The 26,001-nt window shown below is 35.0% G+C and overlaps 1 protein-coding gene across 1 annotated transcript; it reads right to left on the bottom strand.

Moving 5' to 3' along the window:
* Positions 1 to 11,068: 11,068 nt before the first annotated feature.
* LOC124374347 (glutamine-dependent NAD(+) synthetase-like) lies at positions 11,069 to 22,881 on the bottom strand (the record flags this gene model as incomplete). The annotated part of the gene is given in 7 exon segments (XM_046832575.1): positions 11,069 to 11,107; positions 11,109 to 11,187; positions 12,551 to 12,689; positions 15,982 to 16,073; positions 16,993 to 17,163; positions 18,771 to 18,923; positions 22,718 to 22,881. Coding segments are annotated over 6 exon segments (666 nt in total), but the record flags the coding sequence as incomplete, so codon positions are not given.
* Positions 22,882 to 26,001: the final 3,120 nt, after the last annotated feature.

Raw genomic sequence — 26,001 nt, 5'->3', positions numbered from 1 at the left:
TCAGTGAATTCTATCAATGCAGTTATAGTAGATTTATTTTTTTCTAAAACCGTGTTGTTCCTTGTTCATAAAGATTATTCTATTTTCTAAATTGTTTGACCAATCTCATTGTAACATGTTTCTTTCAAAAATTTTTGAAATTGGCTGGGTTAAAATTGAAATCGGACGATTAATTTTGAATGTCTGTTACAATACCTTTTTTGTTAGATAGGTACAACCTTAGAAGACAATTTTAACTTACTAGGAAATATCGCCAGTAATGAGAGAAGAATTTACTCCAGATGCATTAATGGTTATTAAATTTAAAGAGCTTTTTGCGATAACAATTTTATCAATTTCATAGGCACTCCGTCAATACTCGCTACAAGAATTTAATTTTTGAGTGGAGTCAATAATTTGGATTCAGCTTCGTTCTAGCCACTCGTCCAAAGGGCGGGGCATTGAAAATTTAGGAGAACGTTTATAATTTAATGTTCTACAAGACCGTGTTTCTCATGGACTTATAATTATTTGCAGTTACAATTTTTTTAAATAAGCGTAGTTATTGTTTTCAGAATTTAATAAAAACGAGAGAATTAATACAGAGGGTCACAGAAATGCCATGAATAGAGGCACACAAAGAAGAGAGAACTTAGGATTACCCTCTGAGGAATTAGGGGCTCAGGAAATAAATATTTGAACTTTACCAACAAAAAGTTAAACATCGCAGCCCTAGCGTCAGACCTCAGAAGTAAATGAAATAGTCCCCTGGATCTCAACGCACATTATGCGTATGATGATTGATCTCCTGTGTAACTAATACAATCAAAGCCTTAGTCGACAAAAATCCCAAGAATTTGAATATCTTAAAAGTTTAAAAAGCTAAAAATTTTGAGTTGGTACAAACTTTACCAAGAGTTTTCTTCTCATTCTAAAACTACACCAAAATATCGAGGGAGCAGGATATGGTGGTTGCATTTGAAACTTTTAAGTGGGGGTCTGCAAAAAAAGTAACTGGATTTATTACACACCTAAAATATAGATTCTGTTAGATTAGAAATAGTCTCTAAAAATGCATCTGCAAAAATTAATAAGACTTTTCATCATCATTTACTATTGTACTGATTACTATCAAGTATTATAAAGTAAACAAGTTTAAATCTGGACTCAATTTTTACTAAAGAGTGGTACTACCTTGTAGCACACAAGAAAAACAGAGGAGAACTGACCACTTCTTGCAGCGAGAAACTGCAAACTACGAGCGATGACTTCTCCATTCAGTGCTATACAGGAACACCCGTTGAAGTACATTCTTTGACCATTCACAGCCCCGCAAGTTGTTGAATAGGTAACAGCCCCCCTGCCTGACAAATGTTAAAATAGTATCATCACATAAAAAGCGTTCAAATCCACATTTGGTTGTAAATAATACAGAATCAATACTTTACATAATATAACTCATCACAAATTCCCCGTATCTTTTTTCCTTACGATAATAAAGTTTTTTAACTATAGATACCTATTTCTTATTTATATGTTTCTCTATATAAATATCATCAACTTCAACGACACAAGACAGTTTGCGAAGTAGATAGATACTTGGATAGTGATATTGATATTAACACGTTCGCTGCGGCAAGAGCGGCCAATGATGTACCCGATATGCGGCAAAATTCAAACTTGCGATTTTCGTTGAATTGGCGTTATTTTTGGTTTGATGCGCTATAAAATAATGATATTCGATTACATTACGTTTCTTATGCGTTCGTAATCATCGGGACTGTCCGGACAGTGGCCCAGCATTTTTGGCATGGCATCATTTATGTTAACATATGACGGGCTATATAAAATTTAACTATAACTAACCAAATGTGTTGTGTGATGTCCAAAAGTACAAGAATACTTCAATCGACTTTGATATGCATCAGGTTCCGTTGCTAGACAACGCTACTGTCCGGACAGTAGTCCCGCACATAGCGTAAAAACACCCACAGAGCCCGCGGTGCAGATCGCCGCCGCGTGCTGTCCGCACAGTAAAAACAAATAAAAGTATCGTTTGAATGAATTTACTAAGGAGACAATAGCCTACATACTGTATACAAAAAAGCAAAATATGTGTATACTATGTACAAGAAAAGTATTGACACCACACATATAGATAAAATCGCAATACCGGTAAAAGATTACCTTACTTTTAATTTAGTAGTAATAACCTATCCTATTTGTAAACAAGCCTAGCTGCTGATACGTCTACTCACTAAAACAATAACACAAGGGAAAAAGAAATTAGGAACACGTGTTTTATTGTTTTCCTACTGGTTCATAATAGCAATAAACATGTGAAATTTCAGCTGTTTCGCTGGCACTGTCGGGACAGTAGGTCCGCATTTCCAGGACGAACTGACGTATCAGAAAGTAAGTATACTTCATATAGAACAAGCTTGAAAAGTTTCCGACAATTCCTGCAAGATCGCAGCACGTGGCGAAGCGAAAACGAATAAGCAATGCATTGTGCATATCGGCACTGTCCGGACAGTGCCTCGCAGTTTTGGCGAGGGTCACGGGACTGTCCGGACAGTGGCCCGCAGCGAACGTGTTAAAGATACTCAAAGACTGACATAAAGTGAATTATAAAAAGTAAATAAATGGCCATTGTATGTATAATGTAAATAGTTTATTTTAATTATCATTTTAATAATAACAATTGAATGTAACAAACAGTTTTATTTCATTGAACGTAACAAACAGTTTTATTTTCATCTCCCTGAGCCGGTTCAATACCTATATCTCCCCGGCTCATGTGTGTTTTATATAGTGTGGTGTGTGGTTTATTGGCTGCAGAGGCGACTGACCTTTTGAAGGCGTTTGGCCTTTCCGGTAGAGTGGTAGAGACTCTGAGCCGTGGTGTACTGGTTAGAAGTAGCTCCAGATTTAATATTTTTGTATAATTAAGTGTTTTGGAATTTTGCTGAGCTGTTTCCTTCTAACATGTGCGGCTAGGTTTACGGCCCCTCACTGATGAGGTCCAAGGGATGAATTGTTTTTCTCCTGTCATCTCTCCATCATGCGTGGTCGCAGAGAACCTTCGCCTTTGCGCTCTGCTGAAGGACGGCCACCATGATGGAACATACCTACCAGTCAACATCTGTGATACCCTGTGATATTGTTATTGTTGCCATTTATATAGTTTTATATTTTGTTATTTAATTTTAAGTTAGTTTTAGATATTATTTAGTTATTTCTTGGATTTCATTAGGAGCCCCGCCCTTAGCCGAAGGATACCGGGTGGAATTGGCATTTCTTGTTTCAAATTATGGCGTTTCTAATTTTTGGTATGCAGGTGCACCTGACAAGAATTGTTTGAGGTATACTACTGTGGGCACTTTTTAATTTTTTTTTTATAGTATATATTTACATATTTATATTGACTGGATAGGCCCATGTTATTGTCTTAGTAAATGAACCTGAGTATACTGACCACGGTGTTCTTTTTTTTTACCTAGTTTAGTTTTGATCCGGCATCCCGTTCGCCACCATGGGCACGCGCTTCCCTGTTGGTCTGCCTGTGGGTAGTGCGAGCGGTGATGTGCGGTTTCAATGGTAGCAGAGCGTGGTTCGCTGCTCTCTCAGCTGTCTCTCAGTTCTGGTTTTGTTTTGTTGGTGATATGTAGGTTAGTGTTAGGTAGGGGGGAGGTTAGAGTACACAACTTTTTCATTAGGAGCTCGCCCTAGCACAGGATACCGGGTGGTGGAATTGGTTTTAGTGTCTTGCTTCCTGCAGACTTACCCTTTGCAGGGAGCAAGGGACTCTAAATTGCTTAACCGCTAAATTTATCTAACTGTACTCTACTTCTCCCCTATCAATGTGTTGTTTTGTTATATTTATTGCTTCTGTGTTTGTAGGTTGTGGTTAGTGTATATTTGCAGGGTATCCTTCTATTAGGTGGCAGGTATTGAGTTCTTCACTTGGACCTCGTCAGTGTAGCCTTTTGTGAGTTGAGTCCACTTAGGTTACTAAGTAATTTTTGCGTACGCTTTGTTGTTTATTGTTTATTTATTTGTCTTAATTGTTTGGTATGGCTTTTTCCCTGGTGCCTGAACATCTACGCAAGCCCGAGTTGGTTTTTGAGGTCCTGGCGAGAGGACAGAAGCCCGAGGGAGATGTGAGGGCATTAAGAGCTCAATTACGGGCTTGTATAGCGTTGGACCGCAGCTGGAATGCAGAGTTCCAAATTAACACAGAATTTGAGTTTTGTAAAACCCGAATGGAGGAATTAGGAAGACGATATTAATTTTGAGTCACTTCCCATGTCCGGGTCAGCAAAGGCTAGATTGGCATCTCAGCTTTTACATTTGGCGTGACAGAATAGTTTTACTTATGTCGGCTCCTAGTTTAGACTCTGATATTAAAAGTTGGGCTTTTTCGGCCAGTAATAAATTAAAAACAAGCCCTAGATGGTTTGAGTGAGGTGCGCTCGGTGAAGGAGAAGGGGGTACTATTTACCGCTGTCACTCCAACGGAGGTTCCCACTACCATTACTTTTGCTAACCATCCACCGGCTTCTTTCTTTCGAGCCTCCCAGAGTTACTATGTCTCCGATGGGTAGTGGCCCTCCTGAAGCGGCTGGTGAGGCTTCATCTATAGTTGTGCCTTCCTTTTCTAGCTTTGGCAAACTGCCTCATCCTTTGGGAGAGTGTGTTACAAACACTTCCCCAGAGTTGATGGACTTGACACTAATTTACTTATCCATTTTCTTCTGGAAGTTTTTAAGCTGAGAGAATTTCCTGGTATGACAGATGCCATGCTTATGCAGATTTTAGCGCAGTTTTCCTTAAGGCCCCTTTTTGATCGCCTTCTAGACTGCCTTAAGAGAGGTGCCACCTTTGACCAGTTCCACGCCGAGATCTTGGAGTTCTTTGTACCTGCTCGGGTTAGGGAGCGCTTGCGGGTGGAACGCGTTTACCGTCCTCAGGCACCAGACGAGACGTTGAGCCATTTTGTCGGGGAGATAACGGGATGTAGCCCGGGTGTGTTGCGCTTGAGCTTGAGCGAAACGGAGTTGGTGAGCCTTATTTTGGAGGGCATTAAACCTGAAGAACGCTCCCGTTTGATTTTTTGTAGCCGTCCCGCATCTTTTGCGGATTTGGACCGCCTCTCCATCATCTCTAGAGGGGTTCAGGATGCGGATGATCAAAGGGAGGCCATGTCGAGGCATCTTCCTCACTTGCCTCCGGGGCCGGTCCATGCTCCGGTGCAGTCTGAGCCAGCAGCTGCCTCCTTCCCGTAGGCAGCCTCCTACCTTACCTGTTATGGCTGCAAGCAAGTGGGACATATTAGACCGTTTTGTCCACTTAATAAAAAAAAAAACTAGTAAGCTTGCGGACGAGTAAGCCCGACTCGTGCCGTAAAGGTAATTTTGAGGGCAAATATGTACCTAATTTTGATGGTAAAAGGGTAGCTGGTTTAATACAGAACAGAAAAAACAGAAAAACAGAAAGAAATAGACTTGGGGGACAGTTATCATCGGTTGGCCGAGAGGGGAGGTTGCTGCTCTGGCTGCGCAGGGAGTAAGGGCTGCCGCTCAACCTGCCCACAAACTGGATAAGATAAGATAAGATAAGAATCTCTTTATTCATATTTGTATACATTTTATACATGAATAGTGTCAGCATTGTATATACAATATAATTGACTAATCTTTACATTAACAAATTAGAAATTCTGGGTATATTTTCCAATTTAAATAGCCATACATAATATATAATGGTTAATCTATAAACATTATATTTCTGCAAGTTCATATTACAAATTAAAGAGAACTTTAAATTATTAAAAATAAGCTTCAAATTAATGAACTAACTAATGGGCCCTCTGATTCATAAAATTCCTCTATTGAGTAAAGTGCCTTTGCTGTCAGGTAACTTGTTAATTTTTTTCTTAAATTTTGGCAAGGTTTGTTCCGATCTAATGTGGCAAGGTAATCTTTGAAGAAATTTTCAGTCCCACGTAGGTTGGGCTTTTTTTATAGAACTCAAGATTATGATGCCCAATTATTCTATATCTGGAATTCCTGGTATTGTATTTTTGAGTAGGATAATCTGATATTTCAATACATTCTTTTGCAGTTAAGATTGTGGCAGTAATATATAAGGCAAATACTGTTGGAATTTGTAGCTGAGCAAAATAAATTTTAACTGAGTCTCTCCATCTAAGATTTAACATGATCCTGACAGCCTGTTTTTGTAATTTCAGAATTCTATTGAGATTTGCTTTGACTGTCCCCCCGTATAGGCTAATTCCAAAGTTTATGTGAGAATGATTTTTGTGAGAATGGATGTGCTTGTGGGGAATGTGGTGCAGAAGGCCCTGGTTGATTCTGGGTCAGCACGCAGCCTGATTTCTTTGTCGTTTTTTGAAGATCTAAAATCCTCTGGGCTAATACGGCAGGTTGAGCCTAGTTCACTTATCTGCTGGACTGCTTCACGCACACCTTTACCTATTATCTGTAGTGCCCAGATTCACATCAAAATTAATTATTTCTCTTGGGATTGGAGCTTTTTTGGTGGCTAAGGACCTGACTTTTCCTTTCATCTTGGGAGCAGATTTTATCGGAAAAAAACTGGCATGATTTTGGATTTGGCCTCCAGTCATGTTTTCTTTGCTTTCGCCAGGCGGGTGCTCGTTCCCTTTTCAGATGTTGAGTCTCGTGGGACTGCTGCCTTAGAGATGGAAGATAAGAGCTTGACTCCTCCTGACCAACTAGGACATCTTACGCCGAAAGAGGCTGAGGACATAAGGCAGATTTGTTCCAGTTTTCCTGAAGTCCTAACTGACAAACTGGGCACGACCAATCTCTTGGAATACGAGATTCGTCTTACAGACACCCGTCCTGTACGTTCCCATCCATATAAGCTTGCTCCGCCCAAGATGGAGATTTCTGAGAAATATGATTGATGATTTACTTAAGAGTGGGGTGATCGAGCCGTCTTGCTCAAATTTTTCCAGTCCAGCAGTTTCTAGTGCCGAAACCTAATGGGAAGTCCAGATTGGTCCTGGATTATCGAAAGCTCAATGCTCAGATAGAAATTGACTCCGTGCCTCTCCCCGATTTGCATTCTGCTTTCGACTGGTTTGGTAAGGCCAAGTATTTCTCCATTTTTGATCTTAACCAGGGCATACCATCAGATTCCACTAAAACACGAGTCTCGACCTCTCACTGCTTTTTGTGTGCCTTGGAATTTGTACCAGTTCACCCGAGTGCCTATGGGCTTGGCTGTGGGGGCCCAAACACTCACCAGACTCCTGGATTCTATCTTTCATGATGTCAAATTTAAGTTCGTGTTCAACTATCTGGATGACCTGCTTGTGTACAGTGAGAGTTATGAGGAGCACTTGACTCATCTAGAGGAAGTTCTAACTAGGCTGCGAGAGTCTGGCCTTACCGTCAATCCTGAAAAGGTGAGTTTTGCTCAGCCTGAAATATCGTTTCTGGGTCATCTTGTCTCTTCTCGAGGTGTTTGTATTGATCCAGAGAGAACCCAGGCAATCAGGGAGTTTCCTCCTCCTAAGGATGCCAAGGGGATTGCCCGTTTTGTGGGAATGATAAATTTTTATCGTCGTTTCATCCCCAATGTTGCTGAAGTGGCGGCCCCTCTGAACTCTCTTAGGAAAAAGGGTGCCAAGTTTGAGTGGGGTGAAGCGCAACAGACTGCTTTTGAGCAGCTGAAAGAGGCAGTGATGCAGCCTCCAGTCTTGGCTATGCCTGATTTCAGTCGTAAGTTCGTCTTGCAAACTGATGCTTCCTCCTTAGCCGTTGCTGCTGTTTTATCGCAAGAAGTAGATGGTAATCCGGCAGCCCATAGCTTATGCTTCACGCACGTTAACCCCTTGTGAGAAGAAGAGTTGTTCTGTTTATGAGCTGGAATGTTTGGCTGTCGTGTTTGGGATTAACAAGTTCAGGCGTTACCTAGAACATAAAGAATTTTTGTTGGAAACCGACAACCAGGCACTTTCTTGGCTCCTTGCCCACCCCCGTCAGCTCGGGAAGATTGGTCGCTGGGTAGTCCAAATTTCTGCCCTTAAGTTCACAGTGCAGCACGTGCGAGGCACTCAAAAATATCATAGCGGACACTCTGTTACGCATGTATCACTTACCCAACGACCACCAGAATTTATCAGAGCCTGCCATGTTGTGGCGTGCTCCTAGACTTTCCTCTGGCATTTTCGGACATTGTTCCACACCAACTTAAGGATCCCGAGCTGACTGCTATCATCAATGAGCTTAAAAACGGAGGTGCCCACCCTCCTTATTTTCTGTACCGAGGTGCTCTATGCTGCCGTGACAAGCAGCGGAGAAAACCTAAGTTAGTGCTGCCAAGCTTTCTTGTACCGATGGTCTTTCAGTATTTTTCATTCTTCTCCTGTGGGCGGACCATCTAGGAATTCATAAGACCATCGCGAAGATTAGGGATCAGTTCATCTGCGAAAGGTATGGGACCGGGATATTGCAGCTCGAGTACGTTCTTGTGAACTGTGCTCGCTAAGCAAACCCGCTCAAAATACCAAGTTGGGTCTTTTGTCATCTGAGGTGGCGGAAAAAAAACCTTTGGAGAAGGTTTTCATTGACTATGTTGGGCCTCTCACCGCGTAGCAAGTCCGGAAATAAGTTCCTACTTGTTTGTGTGGATGCCTTCTCCAAGTTTGTTTGGTTGTTCCCATTGCGGAGTGCTACCGCGCAGCTCACGGTGCAAGCACTTCGTAACCATTTCTTTCAACACTTTGGAATCCCCGCCACCTTAGTTTTCCGATAATGGTTCACAGTTTGTCTCCAATATCTTTTAAAAGAATGTGCTTTGGGCACGGAATCCGCCATGTGACTACTTCCCCTTTTCTATCCTCAGCCTTCTCCACGCCGAACGGTTTAATCGCAATCTTCGATCTGCTCTCATTGCCTTTCATGCGGAAAAATCAGACCACCTGGGATCAACAACTACCTTGGATCCAATTTGCCTTTAATACGGCCCAGCATGAAAAGTCACAAGGCGGTACCTTTCGAGTTATTATTTGGCTTTCCGCCAAACAACCTTGTGGCGAACCTTTGGAAAAATTAGCGATCTTCTGCCACCTCCTGGTACTCCCAATGTGAAAGCCACTTGGGAGGCAGCCAGGCGGAATCTCATTCGGGGCTAGTGGAGTTAGTAAGGAGGAAGTACAAACCGAGGTCGTATTGCCAATCCCTTCCAGGTGGGGGCATCTAGTTTTACTGCAAGGCCTCACCCAGTCAGTTCGGCTGTGGATAAAAGAGAGCTCGCTAAACTTTGCTACAGGTGGACTGGTCCCCAACCGCATCTTGAAGTTTTTCCTGACTCCGGTGACTGCACCCCGACTGGGAGAATCCTCAGTCCGGGAAGATATTCAGGAAGGCGCACATATCCCATCTGAAGCCTTGCCGGAGTCATCCGTGATTTCTCTTTAGTCTGTGCGGGATGGTTTTAGGTCCAGAGGCCTGATCACCTCTGCTCCTTCTTCCTGATCAAGGTTCCTGTGTTCTTTCTTTGTAACCCACGCTAACTCTTGGAGGGTTTTCTTGCCTCCAACTGGATTTTTCTTGGTTTTCCCTTCTGCAGACTTAAGGGTTTCCGGTTTATAATTCTTCAATCATTGGGGGGGAGAGGCATTTCGTTCGATTTTTCTTTTTTGAAGAAATTTAACAGAGGGGAGTTCCTCCTTTTGGGGGGGGGGTCTGATGCCGGTTCAACACCTATATCTCCCCGGCTCATGTGTGTTTTTTTATATAGTGTGTGTGTGTGGTTTATTGGCTGCAGAGGCGACTGACCTTTTGAAGGCGTTTGGCCTTTCCGGTAGAGTGGTAGAGACTCTGGAGCCGTGGTGTACTGGTTAGAAGTAGCTCCAGATTTAATATTTTTGTATAATTAAGTGTTTTTGGAATTTTGCTGAGCTGTTTCCTTCTAACATGTGCGGCTAGGTTTACGGCCCCTCACTGATGAGGTCCAAGGGATGAATTGTTTTCTCCTGTCATCTCTCCATCATGCGTGGTCGCAGAGAACCTTCGCCTTTGCGCTCTGCTGAAGGACGGCCACCATGATGGACATACCTACCAGTCAACATCTGTGATACCCTGTGTGATTATTGTTATTGTTGCCATTTATATAGTTTATATTTTGTTATTTAATTTTAAGTTAGTTTTAGATATTATTTAGTTATTTCTTGGATTTCATTAGGAGCCCCGCCCCTTAGCCGAAGGATACCGGGTGGAATTGGCATTTCTTGTTTCAAATTATGGCGTTTCTAATTTTTGGTATGCAGGTGCACCTGACAAGAATTGTTTGAGGTATACTACTGTGGGCACTTTTAATTTTTTTTTTATAGTATATATTTACATATTTATATTGACTGGATAGGCCCATGTTATTGTCTTAGTAAATGAACCTGAGTATACTGACCACGGTGTTCTTTTTTTTTACCTAGTTTAGTTTTGATCCGGCATCCCGTTCGCCACCATGGGCACGCGCTTCCCTGTTGGTCTGCTGTGGGTGTGCGAGCGGTGATGTGCGGTTTTCATCCCAGACAACTAATTCAAAAGCTTGTCATTAAACCATAAAAAAGTAAAAAAAATTTGAATTTTTTGATTGTTTTGCTATTATGCTTTATAATTAATAAATTAATCTATTGGAATAATAAATAAGCTGGTTTTCCATGCAAAAAACATTCTGCTGTTTGAAATAAAAAAATTATTGAAAAATATAAATACAAAAATAATAAAATATTGACAGTTGCTTTTAATGTGTGTATTCTCACTAAAAACTTTTGTAAATATATACTGAAAAAAATTAAATAAAAAAATTATTTGGAGAAAGAAAGTAACGAACACTATTGTAGAGAAACCAAATAAACTAAAATGTCCTGAAAAATTGACTAATTTATCTGTATCCAAACCCATTTTTATTAATATTTTAGTACACACACATTCATTTTTTCCAAAAAACCAATTCAAACAGTCAGTCCTTGATAGACTAGGTTAAATTGCTTGCTCAATGGGTTTTCAGCTGATCAGAAGACTGTAATTACCTTGAATGTGGCAGACTTGACAAGCTCTACAGTGGTGTAACGCTTTTCTCAACTCCATGTATGAACCTGAACCATTGGCTACAATCTCCACACCATCAAGGGACAATGGGATGTGTGAGCTGTAAACATCAATTCATGCATTCACTTCTTAATAAGAAAAATGACTGCGATGTGTAAGCAAAACTTTGAATCCTACTTAGTTAAAACTACCACACAACTTCAGTTTTTTGACATTTTTTTATATTAATAAATTAAACAAATAATAATAATAATAATTAATAATTATTTGTTTGTTTAATTAATTGATTTTGGGTTGAATTGATAATCAACTCCTAACTCTAAATCTTTTAAGATGTCTATAACAATTGCATTGATTGTAGGATAAAATCTATTTTAATCACTATAAACAATCCTGGGCTACCTACATTAAACATGTCTCTCATTGAACTAATCAAATTTTAAATTTGATTTGAAACTTTCTAAAGTCAAAACATTATCTCTTTTCAAAACCAAGGGATTTTGGACATACAAAGCTGTAACATGGATTTCAAAAAATGTGTATCAAATGTATGTTAGTTTAATAAATAATGTATTTCCATAGTTCCTAGTAACACCTATTTTAGGGGATAACACATACAGGTGTGTCACAAAAAAGGTGTCACAAATCTTCTGTAGGTGATAGCACTCATCATTTCAAAACAAAAAAATGTCAACAATATATGTCAAGCAATGTCTCTTTTAGCCGCTAGCCAAAATTTTTTTAATTTTTATAAAATAATTTCATCTCTAAAAAACTTTATAGAAAAAATATACTATAATTCTCTTGAGTAAAATTAAACTTTTTATATGTATTTCAAAGTTTTATATTACATTATTTTATAAAAATCATGAAAACAAAAAATAATTTGCTGTAAATGTATTATAAGCTTTTATTTTTTGTTATATTATTAGTAAGAATGCAAAAATTACAGTACTTGGTTCATAATTAAAATAGTATTCCACAATCCATCAATTAATTTTTAAAATATCCAACAAAATTTTGTTCATGATAAATCTGTGTTAGTTGTAATCAACACATTATGGAACATAAATAAACACTTATATTTCATCACGATATAGTGATTTTTTTCCATTATATCTTAACACTGCAGTAAGACAGGACAATAGTAAACATGTGTTGCTGTGGATCAGCTTCCATTACCGCAACATCAGAAGCAAAGACAACTATTTTGTAGTGATATTACAAACACAGTAATTATTCTGAATAGACTGGTAATGACTATATAATAATTTGGCTAGAAATGTCTTAAAACTGATAGTAATGAAATAAATGTTACTTTGGAAACCCTTAAACCTGGATGTGTCAAAAGACTAATGATTAGTTACTTAAAAATATCCTCTCCAATTTCAAACGATTAGTCACTAGCAGTTTTTAATCTAGTGAAAGACTCAATTAAATGAAGATGGTAATAGCACATTTACCTGACAGGGTTCCAAAGTTCCTCACAGATTTCAAAGCCAATGCAGGTGTCTTTGGTAGAGATGACACCATCACCGAAAGCAACTACAGACTGCCCTGTGTAGGTCTGGATCATTCTTGGCAAATAGTAATCCTCAGTCTCTTGCAAGCTAAACAAATAAATAAGGACACCATTTTGCAAACAAATCAACCAATACTTTGAAACAGCAGCAAAAGTAATGGACATTCATTTTCAAACAAGCTACATGATATCGTGCATGTATGTACAACGTTATACAACTAAAAATTAGGAGGTTGATATAAATAATTTTATTAGAAACTAAATTACCAAGTTTAAGAATAATTTTCAATACTCAACATTTCAAACAGGCCTTCAAATATAATACAAATAAATGGAGCCAAAATGAGAAGCAACATGATCAGGACCAGAGGTAAAGTTCCATACAATTTACACCGAAAATTATGAAATATATGTAGGGAAGAGTTTAATGACTAAATGCTGAAGTTTCAGAATTTAATGAAACTGAGTTTTTTGTCCATTCCTACTAAATCAGAGGTGACTAAAAAGTATGTTTAGTTTCAGTCTATTGTAAGAGTAATTATGAGATATATGCAGGTTTATTATTGTAGAGTAAATATCTTATCTGATAAGGAGACTGATATGCATGTCTGATGGTGCAATAAAATGTTGACAGATCTACTTCCAAGATCTTTAACCGACTGATATATCTTCATCATTTTGGCTACTAAACTGTGTGGTGTCTAATATTTGGGACCTACAATAAACTCAGATTGTGTTACCCTTGCTAGGGAACATGTTAAAAGTAATAAGATACTTGACAATATTCATGTTGAGTGGAACATTTGATCAGTTTTTGGGGGGCTCATAAACTGATCATGACTGAGTGAAGCATAATAATGAGTGTATCTTATAAAATTGACGGATGTGGTTAAATTGTAATATTAACTAAGGGCATGGATACACATGGCCATGTACAGATACAATTTTTGGCTTTCTTTGTGTTTTAAAAGGGAAAACTAAATTACTTTGCATTTAGCTGCCAATCTCTTTCATACGATGGCACAAGAACATCACATACAGATTATACTAGGCCAGCCAAAATGTATTAAGGGTCAACTATCCCAAAAGACTTCTGATCTAAGTCCAAAAAAACTACAAGATTTAGGATTGAATAATAATACGATCTCCTATTTTACCATTGCCCATTGACAGAAAATATTAAATTTCCTCTCCAAGAGTTTTTTAAGAAATACATGAAGACACCTGATTTTTTTGTAATTTATAGGGACTTTTAACACATTTTATGCCTGACTTCATTTATCTGTAGTGTTACATGTTTTAAGGATTTTTGCAACCATACATTGAACGCAAATAATAACTACATAAAAATGAACAACATGTAATATATTATATTTCTTTATAACCAAAAGCTATAGAATAACAAAATAACAATGAAAACGACTAAGTTAAAGAGATATTAAGTGTTTTGAGGAAACATTGTTTCACAGCACTTTGTTAAACAATCTAAAATAAAAATCTAAAATATACAAAATAAAGAAAACTGTATTACAAAAAAATATATCTGCAATTACGAAAAAGCACAGGAACAAAAATCTGTTATTTGTGCCAGTATCAGGACTTAATTTACACCCTGTATATATTTGTCATTCATTTTAAAGAAAATATACCCCTAAATAAAAGCATAAAGAAAATGGAAGAATTTGTCATTTACTTATACTTTATCTACTACTTAAAATTATGCCACTTGAGCACACCATGTTTTGGCAAGAAATGGAACTCGTGCTCACATTTAAGCTTTTTTATTTAGACTTTGTGCTGCTCCGTGTGGCCATTTTCTCCAGTATATGATCCATGCGTATTGATGTGAAAAAGTATTTCTTCTATTTTTAGTAGACAAAAACACACATTACAACATACTTTTAATACATTTTTCTGCAATATTGTATGATTGGTTCATATACTAGAGCTTGCATACTAGGCTAGGCGTCACATAATATTTAGATATTCATTCTTCAAATTTCAAAAACTTTTGCAACCCAACAGTTAAAGTAATACTTTCTAGTATATATTTGTAGTTAAAATTATTTTTTACACAAAGCTAAATTTATTCTAACAACCATGAATATCTTTGATTTTTTTAAATAAAAATTTCAACTCCCTCTCCACCTTATGCGTGATAAATTAATTAGTTACAAATTCATGGTTCTTAATAAAACCATTTTAGAATATTTAAGTACACAAATAACTAGTAAAAGACTAATAGCAGTTTTAATAAATAATTAATTAGGAAAACTATTTATTTAACTAAAATTTCTTTTTAATAAAAACAATGCTATATGATGTTAAATTGACAAATACATCTTTTTATATTACGTCATAAAAAGTAAATCATAAGAATCTATTAGAAACAAATGTAAACCATCATAAGAAATAAGCTGATAATAAATTGGCTAGTTGATAACTAATATTAAGCACAACATCAGCTGTGATAAACTCAAAAAAAAATACTCTCATATGATTGATATTGGAACTTCCGAAGCCCGTGGGACAGAGCCCTATAATCAGGTGTATTTCAATTCCAAAAAATCAAATCTAGATATGTACAGCTATTTTAGGTTTCTAAATCTAGTACTTTATCGATGCCAAATATAAAATACTAGATTTAGAAACCAAAATAGCTGTACATAAATCGAGAAACTCTTTTAATAATATAGGATACTATTAAAACTATTATAAGTATAAAAAACAGAAAACATATCTTTAAGGATGTTTGAGACTGCAAACAATTTTAATTACAATAATTAGTTATTATTATAGTAAAGAAAAGACATAATTACAATAGGCTTATTACTAGGTTTTGGTACCTTGAATATATAAATATAACTAGCCTATTCAAATGATCTGCTGCACATACATGTTACATGCTTTCTAAAACAATGTTTCGCAATATCAAAATACCCACTTTTTGCTACATATTGAAATTTCATGATGTCCTATTTTATAGATGAATCTTCTAGTATTAATTTTCACACTTCTGGTAAACACAGGAACAATACTTGTAGACATAATCCTGTACTTTCATCTGGTATGGTTTCAATCTTTCTGTTTAACTGGTTTAATAGGCTAAGATTAATAACCTATTAAGAACATCTAGTTATTATACATTGATTGCCTCAATGAAAAATATCTAAATATTTAATTGTTGACGTAATGACCAAATGAGTAACAAAAAATATCAAAATTTGGATTGTTCAAAAATATTTACTAAGTCGGGACATAATTCCTGCTTGGACAAAAATATGAATTGTTTCCAACAAAAAAAGAACTTTAACTTGTAATATGATAATAATAAAATTATCACTTTAATGACTAGTGAATGTAATGATGAACAACTTACTTTTCTCCAAGCACTGAACCAACGAGTTTCTCTGTAGCTCGCTGTGTCACACATTAGTAACTTTGGTCGAATGAGCAGCAACTTTCTGAAAAAATTTCACTAAAATTACAGATGGGCTACGATAACTTATTAAACCCAATTTAATTGACAAAATATTGACATGGTGCAAATAGGTGACAAAACCCTTTTAGTTTCCAGATTTGGTAGACTAGCACAAGTTTTGTGCCATAGGCTATAAAAATTATTATTTCAGAAATAGATAGACGTTCAAAATATACGAGTCTTCACCTTTGAACAAAAGTATCCATAAGGACCTAACTACTCTAAAACGAGGCATATATATATATATATATATATATATATATATATATATATATATCCGAATAATGGGCAAAATGTACAATAGGTGTGATAAAGTAAGTACTATTCTCAAGACATGTGGTTAATACCTCCAAACTCTGCTCTATGTGCAATAAAAAAAATTTGCTAAGTATAAAAATTATATACAATGTTATTTTTTTGTTTAAATTTTGAGTTATACATATCAGTTTCCTGAAACTCTTACAAATGGGTCTAGCATTTAATAATACTATAAGCAAAATAAAATATACAAAGATACCAAAAAGTACCAAGAAAACCATCACATTGATGATGGGATCGCATTGATCCCAAAAATTTAAAAAAATTAATTGTAAGATAGAAAAAGCTCCATGCTATACTGTGCCTAACAAAAAAAATGTAAAACTCCATTCAGTTATAGGAGATTTACACATCAAATAGTTTCCAAGGGTAATCCATAAAAACTTTAAACAATAGGTACAGCACTGGAGGCAAATTGCGCTTCTTGGAGAACTATTTTTTTCTATGGAATCTTCAAATGTTACATCAAATCTGATTGGTTCAAAAAAGCCTCATTACATATTCACTAACAAAGGACTTACTAATGTAGGTAGGGAAATTGAAAAGTTAATTATCTTAAATACATCATTATATAATTTTTTTACCTGTTCAGAAATATAACTCGGCAGTTGTACGTAGCATTCTTGTGCATCACTGGCATCCCCACATCCACAATAATATCTTTGCAGATGGGACTGATGAGGAGTTCCAACAGCAACTCCCAAGAATGTAACAGAGTGTCACTTTCTAAAAAGTGGTCCTCACAGTTGTACCCACTGAAATAAGAAAAAAAATCCAGTGGTGAGGGGTTTCAACAGCACCAATAATAACAACAGAGTTTGAATAAGTAGTCCACACAATTGTACCCACTCAGTCATATAAACAAAAACAATATGAGGAGTTCAAACAGAAACTCCAAAGATTCAAGTGTCACTTTCCAAGAAATAGTCCACAGAATTGTACCCACTCCAATAAAACAAAAACGATGATGAGTTTAAAACAGAAATTCCAAAGATTCAACTGTCACTTTCCAAGAAGTGAGCCTCACAATTAATTGTATCCATTCAAATAAAACAAAAATAATGATGTTTCAACAGCAGCTCTTAAGATTCAACAGAGTGTCACTTTCCAAAAAAGTATGACGCAGTGATCATCAAAATTATTAAAAGTGGTTTGCTAACATAACTAAAAGCATTTATACATACAACCAATAAAATAATTTGTAAATTCTATTGAAAAGTCTTTTTTGATTGCATATGCTACCAATGAATCATAAAGGAAGTATTTGGTTAGCAAAAATGATAAACACTTCGGTGAGAAAATAAAAATATATGCAATGAAAATTAAGTAAAATTAAAAATAACTTTATTTTTAAGGCGGAGATAGAATTGTTTTAGCCTTCATGTAAGCAATACATGAGTAATATACCAATTTAAACAAAAAATTACTAAATAAAAGTAATTAAATAATTTTTCATAATGACCACCAAAGCAGGACTTTCACTACTAGCATGGGCATGTGTTAAACATATTTTTAAATTTCAAAGGTGAAACTGATTGTAAAAATTATTTACATAGCATATAATTGTTTTTATAAGAAATGGCTAATTTCCCAAACCAACTTATAAAACTTCTACTGTTTTATTTTAAGAGGTAAGCTGTAAAAAATGTGTGCTTGTTTTTAGGTAGATTCTGTATACAAAATCGCCTATTGCAATGGTTTTCATTGTACCGCTTAAATAAAATATGTACGTAACTTCACCGAACATGACACTTGGATCTTAAAATCCACCTCCATTCCAAAGTTTAATAAATAGACACACACACAGATATATATATCTGCTACATCACATGGATAGTGGAAACAGAAACTCTCTATAACAAAACTATTTATCTTATAATCATTATTTTAGTAGCTAAGTTAATTGGCCAGCTTAGTACCACATTTTGTTCCAATATGAAGATAATTCACAACTCCGTTATTTATGGATCTAGAGAAAATACAGTCTTCTAGAATTCTCATAACATTTCCTAAACCTTTTATAATAAGCAACTGTTTTGTACTTGAAAGATTATCAAAATACCTATTACATTTATACTCCAAACAAACGTTTTTGCTAACCTATAACTGCCATAAGAATTCCTGAATTAAGTTTAAACTTGGTATAAAAATCTTATAAAAATTGCACTGAAAATGCTTATAACATTTTCTAAATGTTTTGTAACAAACCAACCTTTTGTGATATTTATTACAGTATTTAGATCCCATAACAAATACATTATTAATATTTCAAACGCCACAAAACCTAGCTATTTCTCCGTCTGAATCAGAAAAGGCTATTTTACACTTAACTAATCCAAGACTAGATTTTAAAATCACTCACCATATTTCCAGTTCTGGACCACTTCTGTATGTAGCACCAGCATCCTTAGCTGCCTGTATACTCTGCAAGATACGTGCCAAGTTGCCTTCAAAGTCCAAAGCCCACTGGTTCAAAGTGCTAACTGCCAATGTCACCTTACGCCCCATATTTGATCTGCACAAAATAAACGATTTAGCAAAAAACATTTATTTGAGGAGCATACATTTTCTGAACTTATTTATTTTAAAACATTGGTTTACACACAGTCATTTACGTATACATACTGAATACTGCGACTGTGTACATCAAATGTAACCTTTGTAGATATTCCTGGGTCAATTTATCTTCTCTCTCATAAAACCAGTTCAAAAATTACATTAGTACAGTCAGATGCATGTACAATAGCACCCAAAAACAGTTTTTAGTGGCCAGGGCATAAATTTGTTTCATGCCTAACCACAAAGTATCAGATCTTTGGCTTTAAAGAAGTATAATTCAGTACTTAAGGACTATTTTAATACATACATGTCTCTACTACACCAGGAATTTTATTGTGGTGCTGTTTTTAATTAATTGTAATTTTATTTACTGTCTTGTTGATTTTAACTTAGACTACTAGCTAATTTTACTAATTGTAGACGTTGTAATGCAACTTGTTGTCCTTTACAAAATAGAGAACATTCTTTATGATAGCTCAGTGTATGGTACAACGTTAAATTATGACCAAATGTCTTATAATATAGAAATCTTTAAAAATCTTTTTCTTGTACATTCTCTATTGTGTTAGATAATATGACTAATGTGCCAATTGTTAACACCGAATTCACTCTAGAGCGCAACAGTAAAGTAGATTGATAACAGAAATGTATGTTTTTTTTTATTACTAGATCTACAAATGAAATCAATTATTGAAAGAAGGTGCAATAATGTTATTAATTTTTGTGCAATAAAGGCTTAAAGTTTGTTGAGAGCCTACAAATCCTTTCTAAAAATGAAAAAAAAAATATATAGCCTACTAGGCTATTTTGGCTGCAGTATAATAAGTGGCCGCCACTAAAATCAAAGGTGCATGATTATCGATTAGAAATATTAAAATTATTGAATACAAAAATTTGATTGATAGATATTCATAATTAATAATTGCTCAGCTGTTTTTTTTTTAATTTATTACCTGAATAGGCTAATGATATCGGTAATAACAATAGCGATGAATGTGCAATTACTGTCTCATAAACATTGAACAATGTTTTAAATGGTTATAAGATAAATGACCTTGCTCCTTTAAATCAGAAGTGTCCAGTTTGTAGTGAAGAGATGAAAACTAGAATTAAAGGAAGAAATCGAATAGTGTTTGCGCTGCAAGAAGTCAAAAAAAATCACAACGTTGTAAAAACGCAGTTGAGAAAACTTTTTTATTTTAAGTTTTAGTATTATAATATATATAGAAAATCAATGTACTATTTTAGTTGGAATCAAACAAAACTATGACATTTAATTAATGAAGGTAGTTTTGAAGACATCAGTACCTGCAGAAATTACCATTTTCAGATTGGCTAAATTAACTGCAAGTACTGCGCAGCTCAAACATAGTTTGAATAAAGTTTAGTTTATTTTATATAATCTGAAATAAATATATTCATTTTACATATAAAAGTATAGCTTCAATATAACAGTTTTAAAAGAATAAAATATAATGCAGTTTGACGTTATTGCTCCAAATTAATTCAAAGTAAAATCACGTGATTGGTATTTGACTAATGGCGGAACGTACAATGATGATACACGTGTTCTTTGTCACAAGGAGTCAGACACATTTATCCTTGGAAAATAGTAAAAAGTAAGTAAATATTAGCTACATTGTTTTTGTCTAACATCTTAGAAATATAGATATGGCTTTTAATTATCGTTAATATACTAAATTTATAAAATTGAAACCCAGCAGAACTATATTAATGGTTGAGATATCATTATGTAATTTGGTTTTCACATTTTGTTTTCAGTATTTTTTGTATAGTCATGAATATCAAGGATTCAATACTCATGAATATCAATGTTTTGATAATTATGATTCGATTATGGTAGTGGTCGCTTATTATACTGCAGCCGTATAAATCAGTTTTTTATAGTTTAATATTTCTCTTGATTCAGTGCTCTATGCCGGATTACAGATTGCACGAGTCTAAAGCCACCTCTGTTTAAATATGTTGAAAAATCAGTGTGGGTAGGATACGATTAAGCGGTTGGTCCCGGTTTTTTATATTGAAGAATGTAACAATCAATACCTAATATTTGCATCTCAAATCCTAGACTATCAATCGATATAAAAGAATCTATAGTCTTTAATAACAATCATATTAATTTAGGTAAATCTTAAGATCAGCGACTACCGCTCTGATCGCCGTAATGTTTTGCATACTAACCACAGGTTAACGTAATTTCACCGGAAAAAATAGTCCCGATTATCGCTGTTTACTCCGCCCCAAAAAAAATTTGAAAAAAATAAAATTAAAAAAAAAAACCTGACTGAGTGCATTTATTCGTTTTTTTGGTGTTATTAGTTCGTCGTAGGGCAGTAGTCCAGGTACTACTGCTAGTATAAACTCGTCTTATCTTATCAGTGATAAACGCGTGCCGCTTATCTTTTGCCTGTGTAATGAAACCTGCGTTAGTTCTGTCTAAGTTTTGTGTGTGTAAGCAGTCATGGCGTGATCTGGGCTTGGACTTTTGCAAGCTCGAGTTAATTTTTTTCTAAAAGAGCAAGCAGCGCAAAGTGCTGCGCAGCGGAACAAGCAATCGCGTGATCTGAGTTTTGAATAGGCAAGCTAGGGTATTTTTAGCGTGTGACAAGAACCATCGCACGCCATGTCAATAACTTCACTAATTATTCCTTGCCTATGTGGGTTTGTTTGTTTACGTCTGGCGGTCAATCGAAGCCGTCCTATAGGTCACGTGATCCGCCCGGCCAATCGGAAACTTTCCTGTTTGTCCACGTGACAACTGTCAACTCATCAAAACGACCATGGTCGGGCCATTGTTTTTAGTTTCATAGTCGAAAATCTTGTTATTTATGTGTTTTGTATTGCCAAACATTGTACTGGCCGAAAAACTGGTTTTTTTATGTTAGCGATAATCGGGACTATTTTTTTTCGGTGAAATTACGTAATCCTGTGTTAGTATGCAAAAAATTAGGGCTATTGGAGCGGTAGTCGCTGATCTTAAGATTTACCTTAATTTACAGTGATCAAACAAGTTATTATAACCAAAATTAGGAAAACTGAAGACGACCATGTTTGCTCGTCTCACAGTAGTTTCTTTTCCCACAAATTTCACATAATGGGTTTTTCGGTACGAGTCCAACATGTTTGAAGCATGAAAAACACGTCTTATCATCTTTCAAAACAATGTTGTGTAGTTTTCTATAAGTGTTTCCAGCTGTTTGAAATAGATCATTTAAGTTAATTGTTCAAAATAATTAATTAGTATTGATTGATTATGTCGATTTATGATTAAGTAATATCGTTTACAAATTTCGATATAAAAACCGGGTCCACTTATAGCACCCTACCCAAATCGGTACCTAAGTAAAACATGTTTTGGCTTATTTGCAGAAGACAGTTTTAGTAATAAGTGAAAATTTGCTAAATGAGCTTCATACCTCATTTTGAACAATAGACAAACATTTTAAATGGATGGGAGAAAGAGTTCAGGTTTAGCCTGGAAACGCTAAGTAAGTTCCAGTTCCACAAAATCATCAGGTAGGCTAAAGCAGTAAATTTAAATGCAATACATGTGTCATACAATGTTTGTTATGGAAGAATACTTTTATTGACCATTGACGTAAGAAACATTGTAGAGTACCTAATAAAAGCAAAATTGTAACTCTACAATAGGAAACCATATAGGACCTAGGCCTACAAGCAAAGTTTTAAAAGTTATTCTCCTATAACTGGATTATGTTTTATTCATACCTAACAATAATAAAGCAGGCAACACAAATGTATGTTACTCAATGTATAATTAAATTCCCTATATGAAACTCAAATATTTTCACAGAACTAAGTAAACACAAACCATTTGAATGAAACGTCACGTTGTATCAATAGTCCTAGCAGTATCAATAAAAACACCTGTTACGAACTTGGTACCCGCTGGTGTATAAAACAGTCAACGACCTGAAAATGTCAAACTGGTAAGGTAATCAGCTGATGCTACTCAGCCAGTGCATAGCCATAAAGATTGGGTCTAGGGTGTCGTGAGTTCTAAATTACTTATAATACCGAAGAACGTTAAACAGAAAATCAATTTGTCCTCCTGCACTATTCAGTGAACAATGAACTGGATCATTACATTCTATTACTTTTGTACTGCTGTAGTATATACATAAACCCATAAAAGATACATATATTTTCCATTCTTTAGTAAAAATACTTGAATAGAAACAGTTTATAGGGATAAAAATGTATTAGTATTTAACACGAATTCAAATATTTTTTGATAACGAATTAATTTTTTCATGGACACATCCATCCAACTCTTATTATTTAAATTATTGGCACAAATTAAATGAACTATCATTGTTCTTTACACACTTTATTATAATTATGGTGTTTGGAAAATACACGAGTCCAAGATTTAACAGCGATTTTAACATTTCCTTAAGCCATAGAGTGATAGTACAATTCAAATTGAGGAAAAACAATATTTTTTCTCATTTCAAAAAACAAATTTCCTTGTGTTGAGTTACCGTCAGATGAAAAAAAATATTAGAAGGAATAAAAGCTCTTAAGCATGTAACATAATGAGTTACAATGGATTATACGGATAGTAAATTTATTCTATCCAGTTTGCTATGTCTTCTATTTTGCAAACAATACATAAACTGTTAAGCCACAAACATAACTGTTGTTGTTAGATTCTCTCCAACATAATGCCCTTTTATGTTATAAAGCATTATTAAAAAAAATATCCTCTTCTCAGCGCCTAACATGGCATTTATATGGTTCAAATCGTTTTGATGATGTTTTATCTCATACATTCTATGGATGCATTACTGTCAATTTGTCGCAAAAGTGTAACGTTTTAAGAATTTTAAAGTAAGAAATTAACAAACATAGTGAAAAGATAAGATTTGTATTTGTGATCTTCACGTAGCATGCCATAGAAAATCTAATAAATATGTTGAACGAGTAATTAAAACAGAATGATAAAAATTAAATATCGAATGACAAATGTAAGTGAAGATTTAAAAAGGCTACATACTGAGATACTGTCTTGTACGACCATATCACGCAGTTCAACTATAGTAGAACACCTGATGAACCATTCTTCAGCAGAAATTCCTATGTCAGAGATAAAATATGCCAGCAAACAACTCATTAAACCTTTGGTAACACTTGGTAAATTCATCTTTTGTCAGTGGTATTTTCCATAAAATCTTAAAATAGCACAAATAATTTCCTTATTCAAAAAAGGGTGATTCAAAGGATCCCTCCAACTACAGATCATTATTACTACGGCCCACCTTTTCCAAACTTTATGAAAGAGCAGCTTCCAACCAATTAGTACATTATCTTGAGAATCATTTTTTACACGATGAGGAACAACATGGTTTCAGATCTAACCAATCTGTTATTAGGCTGGCATTGATTTTATTTATTCAGTTATCAACTATGTGGAATAAAGGAGAGAAAGCAGTGGAAATGTTTTGGACCTAAGCAGAGAATTTGATAGTATATCTCGTAAAATTCTTTTAAACAAAATTAAAAGACTGGGAATTAGTGACAATTCTTTGAATTGGTTAATTCTTACTTAACTAATCGCAAATAATTTGTTGAGATCAAAACTACTGAAAAAATCGTATTATTTCCAGCAATTCTCTCCACTTGCACAGATTTATTAGGGTATTCAACAGGGCTTACTTAATTCTATGTCCACTATTATTCAGCTGTTATTTAAAAGGTCTACCACTTTCATTACCAGGTGGCCTGTTAAAATCTAAACTTCTACGCAGATGATGTTTAAATATTAGTGAAAAAATCGTTGAACAATTTAGAAAATAATACAATCCAAAGTAATAACATGTATGAAGAATTGCTTAAGTAACCATATAATGTATTATTAAATGCAAGTTAAACCAATTTTATCATGTTCTCAACAGGGAAAAGTATACAACCCATTGATCCATTTATAAATATTAATACCTAACAAAGTTTTGAAAGAAGTGCCTTCTACAAAACTTTTAGGTCGAATTGAAGATGAAACATGATATGGAATCTTCACGTTGAACACCCAGTAAGCAAAAGGTACTTCAGGAATATATCCGATTTACCGAATGTCCAAATTTTGCTCAATAAATAAATACATTAAAGACGCTCTATTATGCACTGGTTGAATCATCTGTCTCTTTTGATATTGCTATTTATGGTGGTACACCAAAGCAGAATTTACATAGAATTCTTCTTAAAAAAGAGCTATACGGACCATGTTGAATCTAAATTTTGACGTTTCAGTTCGCTAAAATTTTTTTTCACTTGGACATTAAGAATGTCTACAGTCTTTATGTGTTTCATACCATACTACATGTTTAAACAATTATGTAATGCTAGTTTAATTCCTAGGTTAGGTGACAGACATACTTATTGTACCAGCCATAGAAACGAAATTTCCACTAACTCCCATTGGGCTAGAAACCCTTCAACAAAGAAACATCAAGCGCAGGTGCAAAGTTTTTATCGAGGCTTTCTGTGGAATTGAGAGGGATTGTAACTTAAATTTGTTTTAAAAAAGCTTAAAATTGTATTTAACAGACAAACCATTGAATGGGTTAGTTAAACTATAGTTAACTTAGTGTTATTTTATCATATACCCTATGTATTTGATCAATATTGTATATATATATATATATACACTTAAGATACTGTATAAAGACCGTCCAACCATAACATGTTTATATATATTTGTTTAGATTTATTTTTAAGTTTATTCTAATGACGGCCTTTCAATGTATACGGTTGTAATACTTTATCAAAGTTTTAAAGTCATATAAAAAAGACAGAACCTCTATTGGTACCTTATAAAACCTGATGTAGGAACAAAAATTACTTCTCAAAAATTGGAAATTTTGTACATGGACCAGCACTTCAAAAATTAAGCTCTTAAGAAAAAAAGACAAGTATAGGTAAACAGTTCCAAGGTGGAAAAACGGAAAAAGGACCCATCATGCTTAAAACAACTACCATCATCATATTGAATT

The sequence above is a fragment of the Homalodisca vitripennis genome, unplaced genomic scaffold, assembly GCF_021130785.1.
Source record: "Homalodisca vitripennis isolate AUS2020 unplaced genomic scaffold, UT_GWSS_2.1 ScUCBcl_8016;HRSCAF=15944, whole genome shotgun sequence".
Taxonomy (NCBI): Eukaryota; Metazoa; Arthropoda; class Insecta; order Hemiptera; family Cicadellidae; genus Homalodisca; species Homalodisca vitripennis.
Note: the sequence above shows the minus strand (reverse complement) of the source record. Positions and strands in the feature narration are given on the sequence as shown.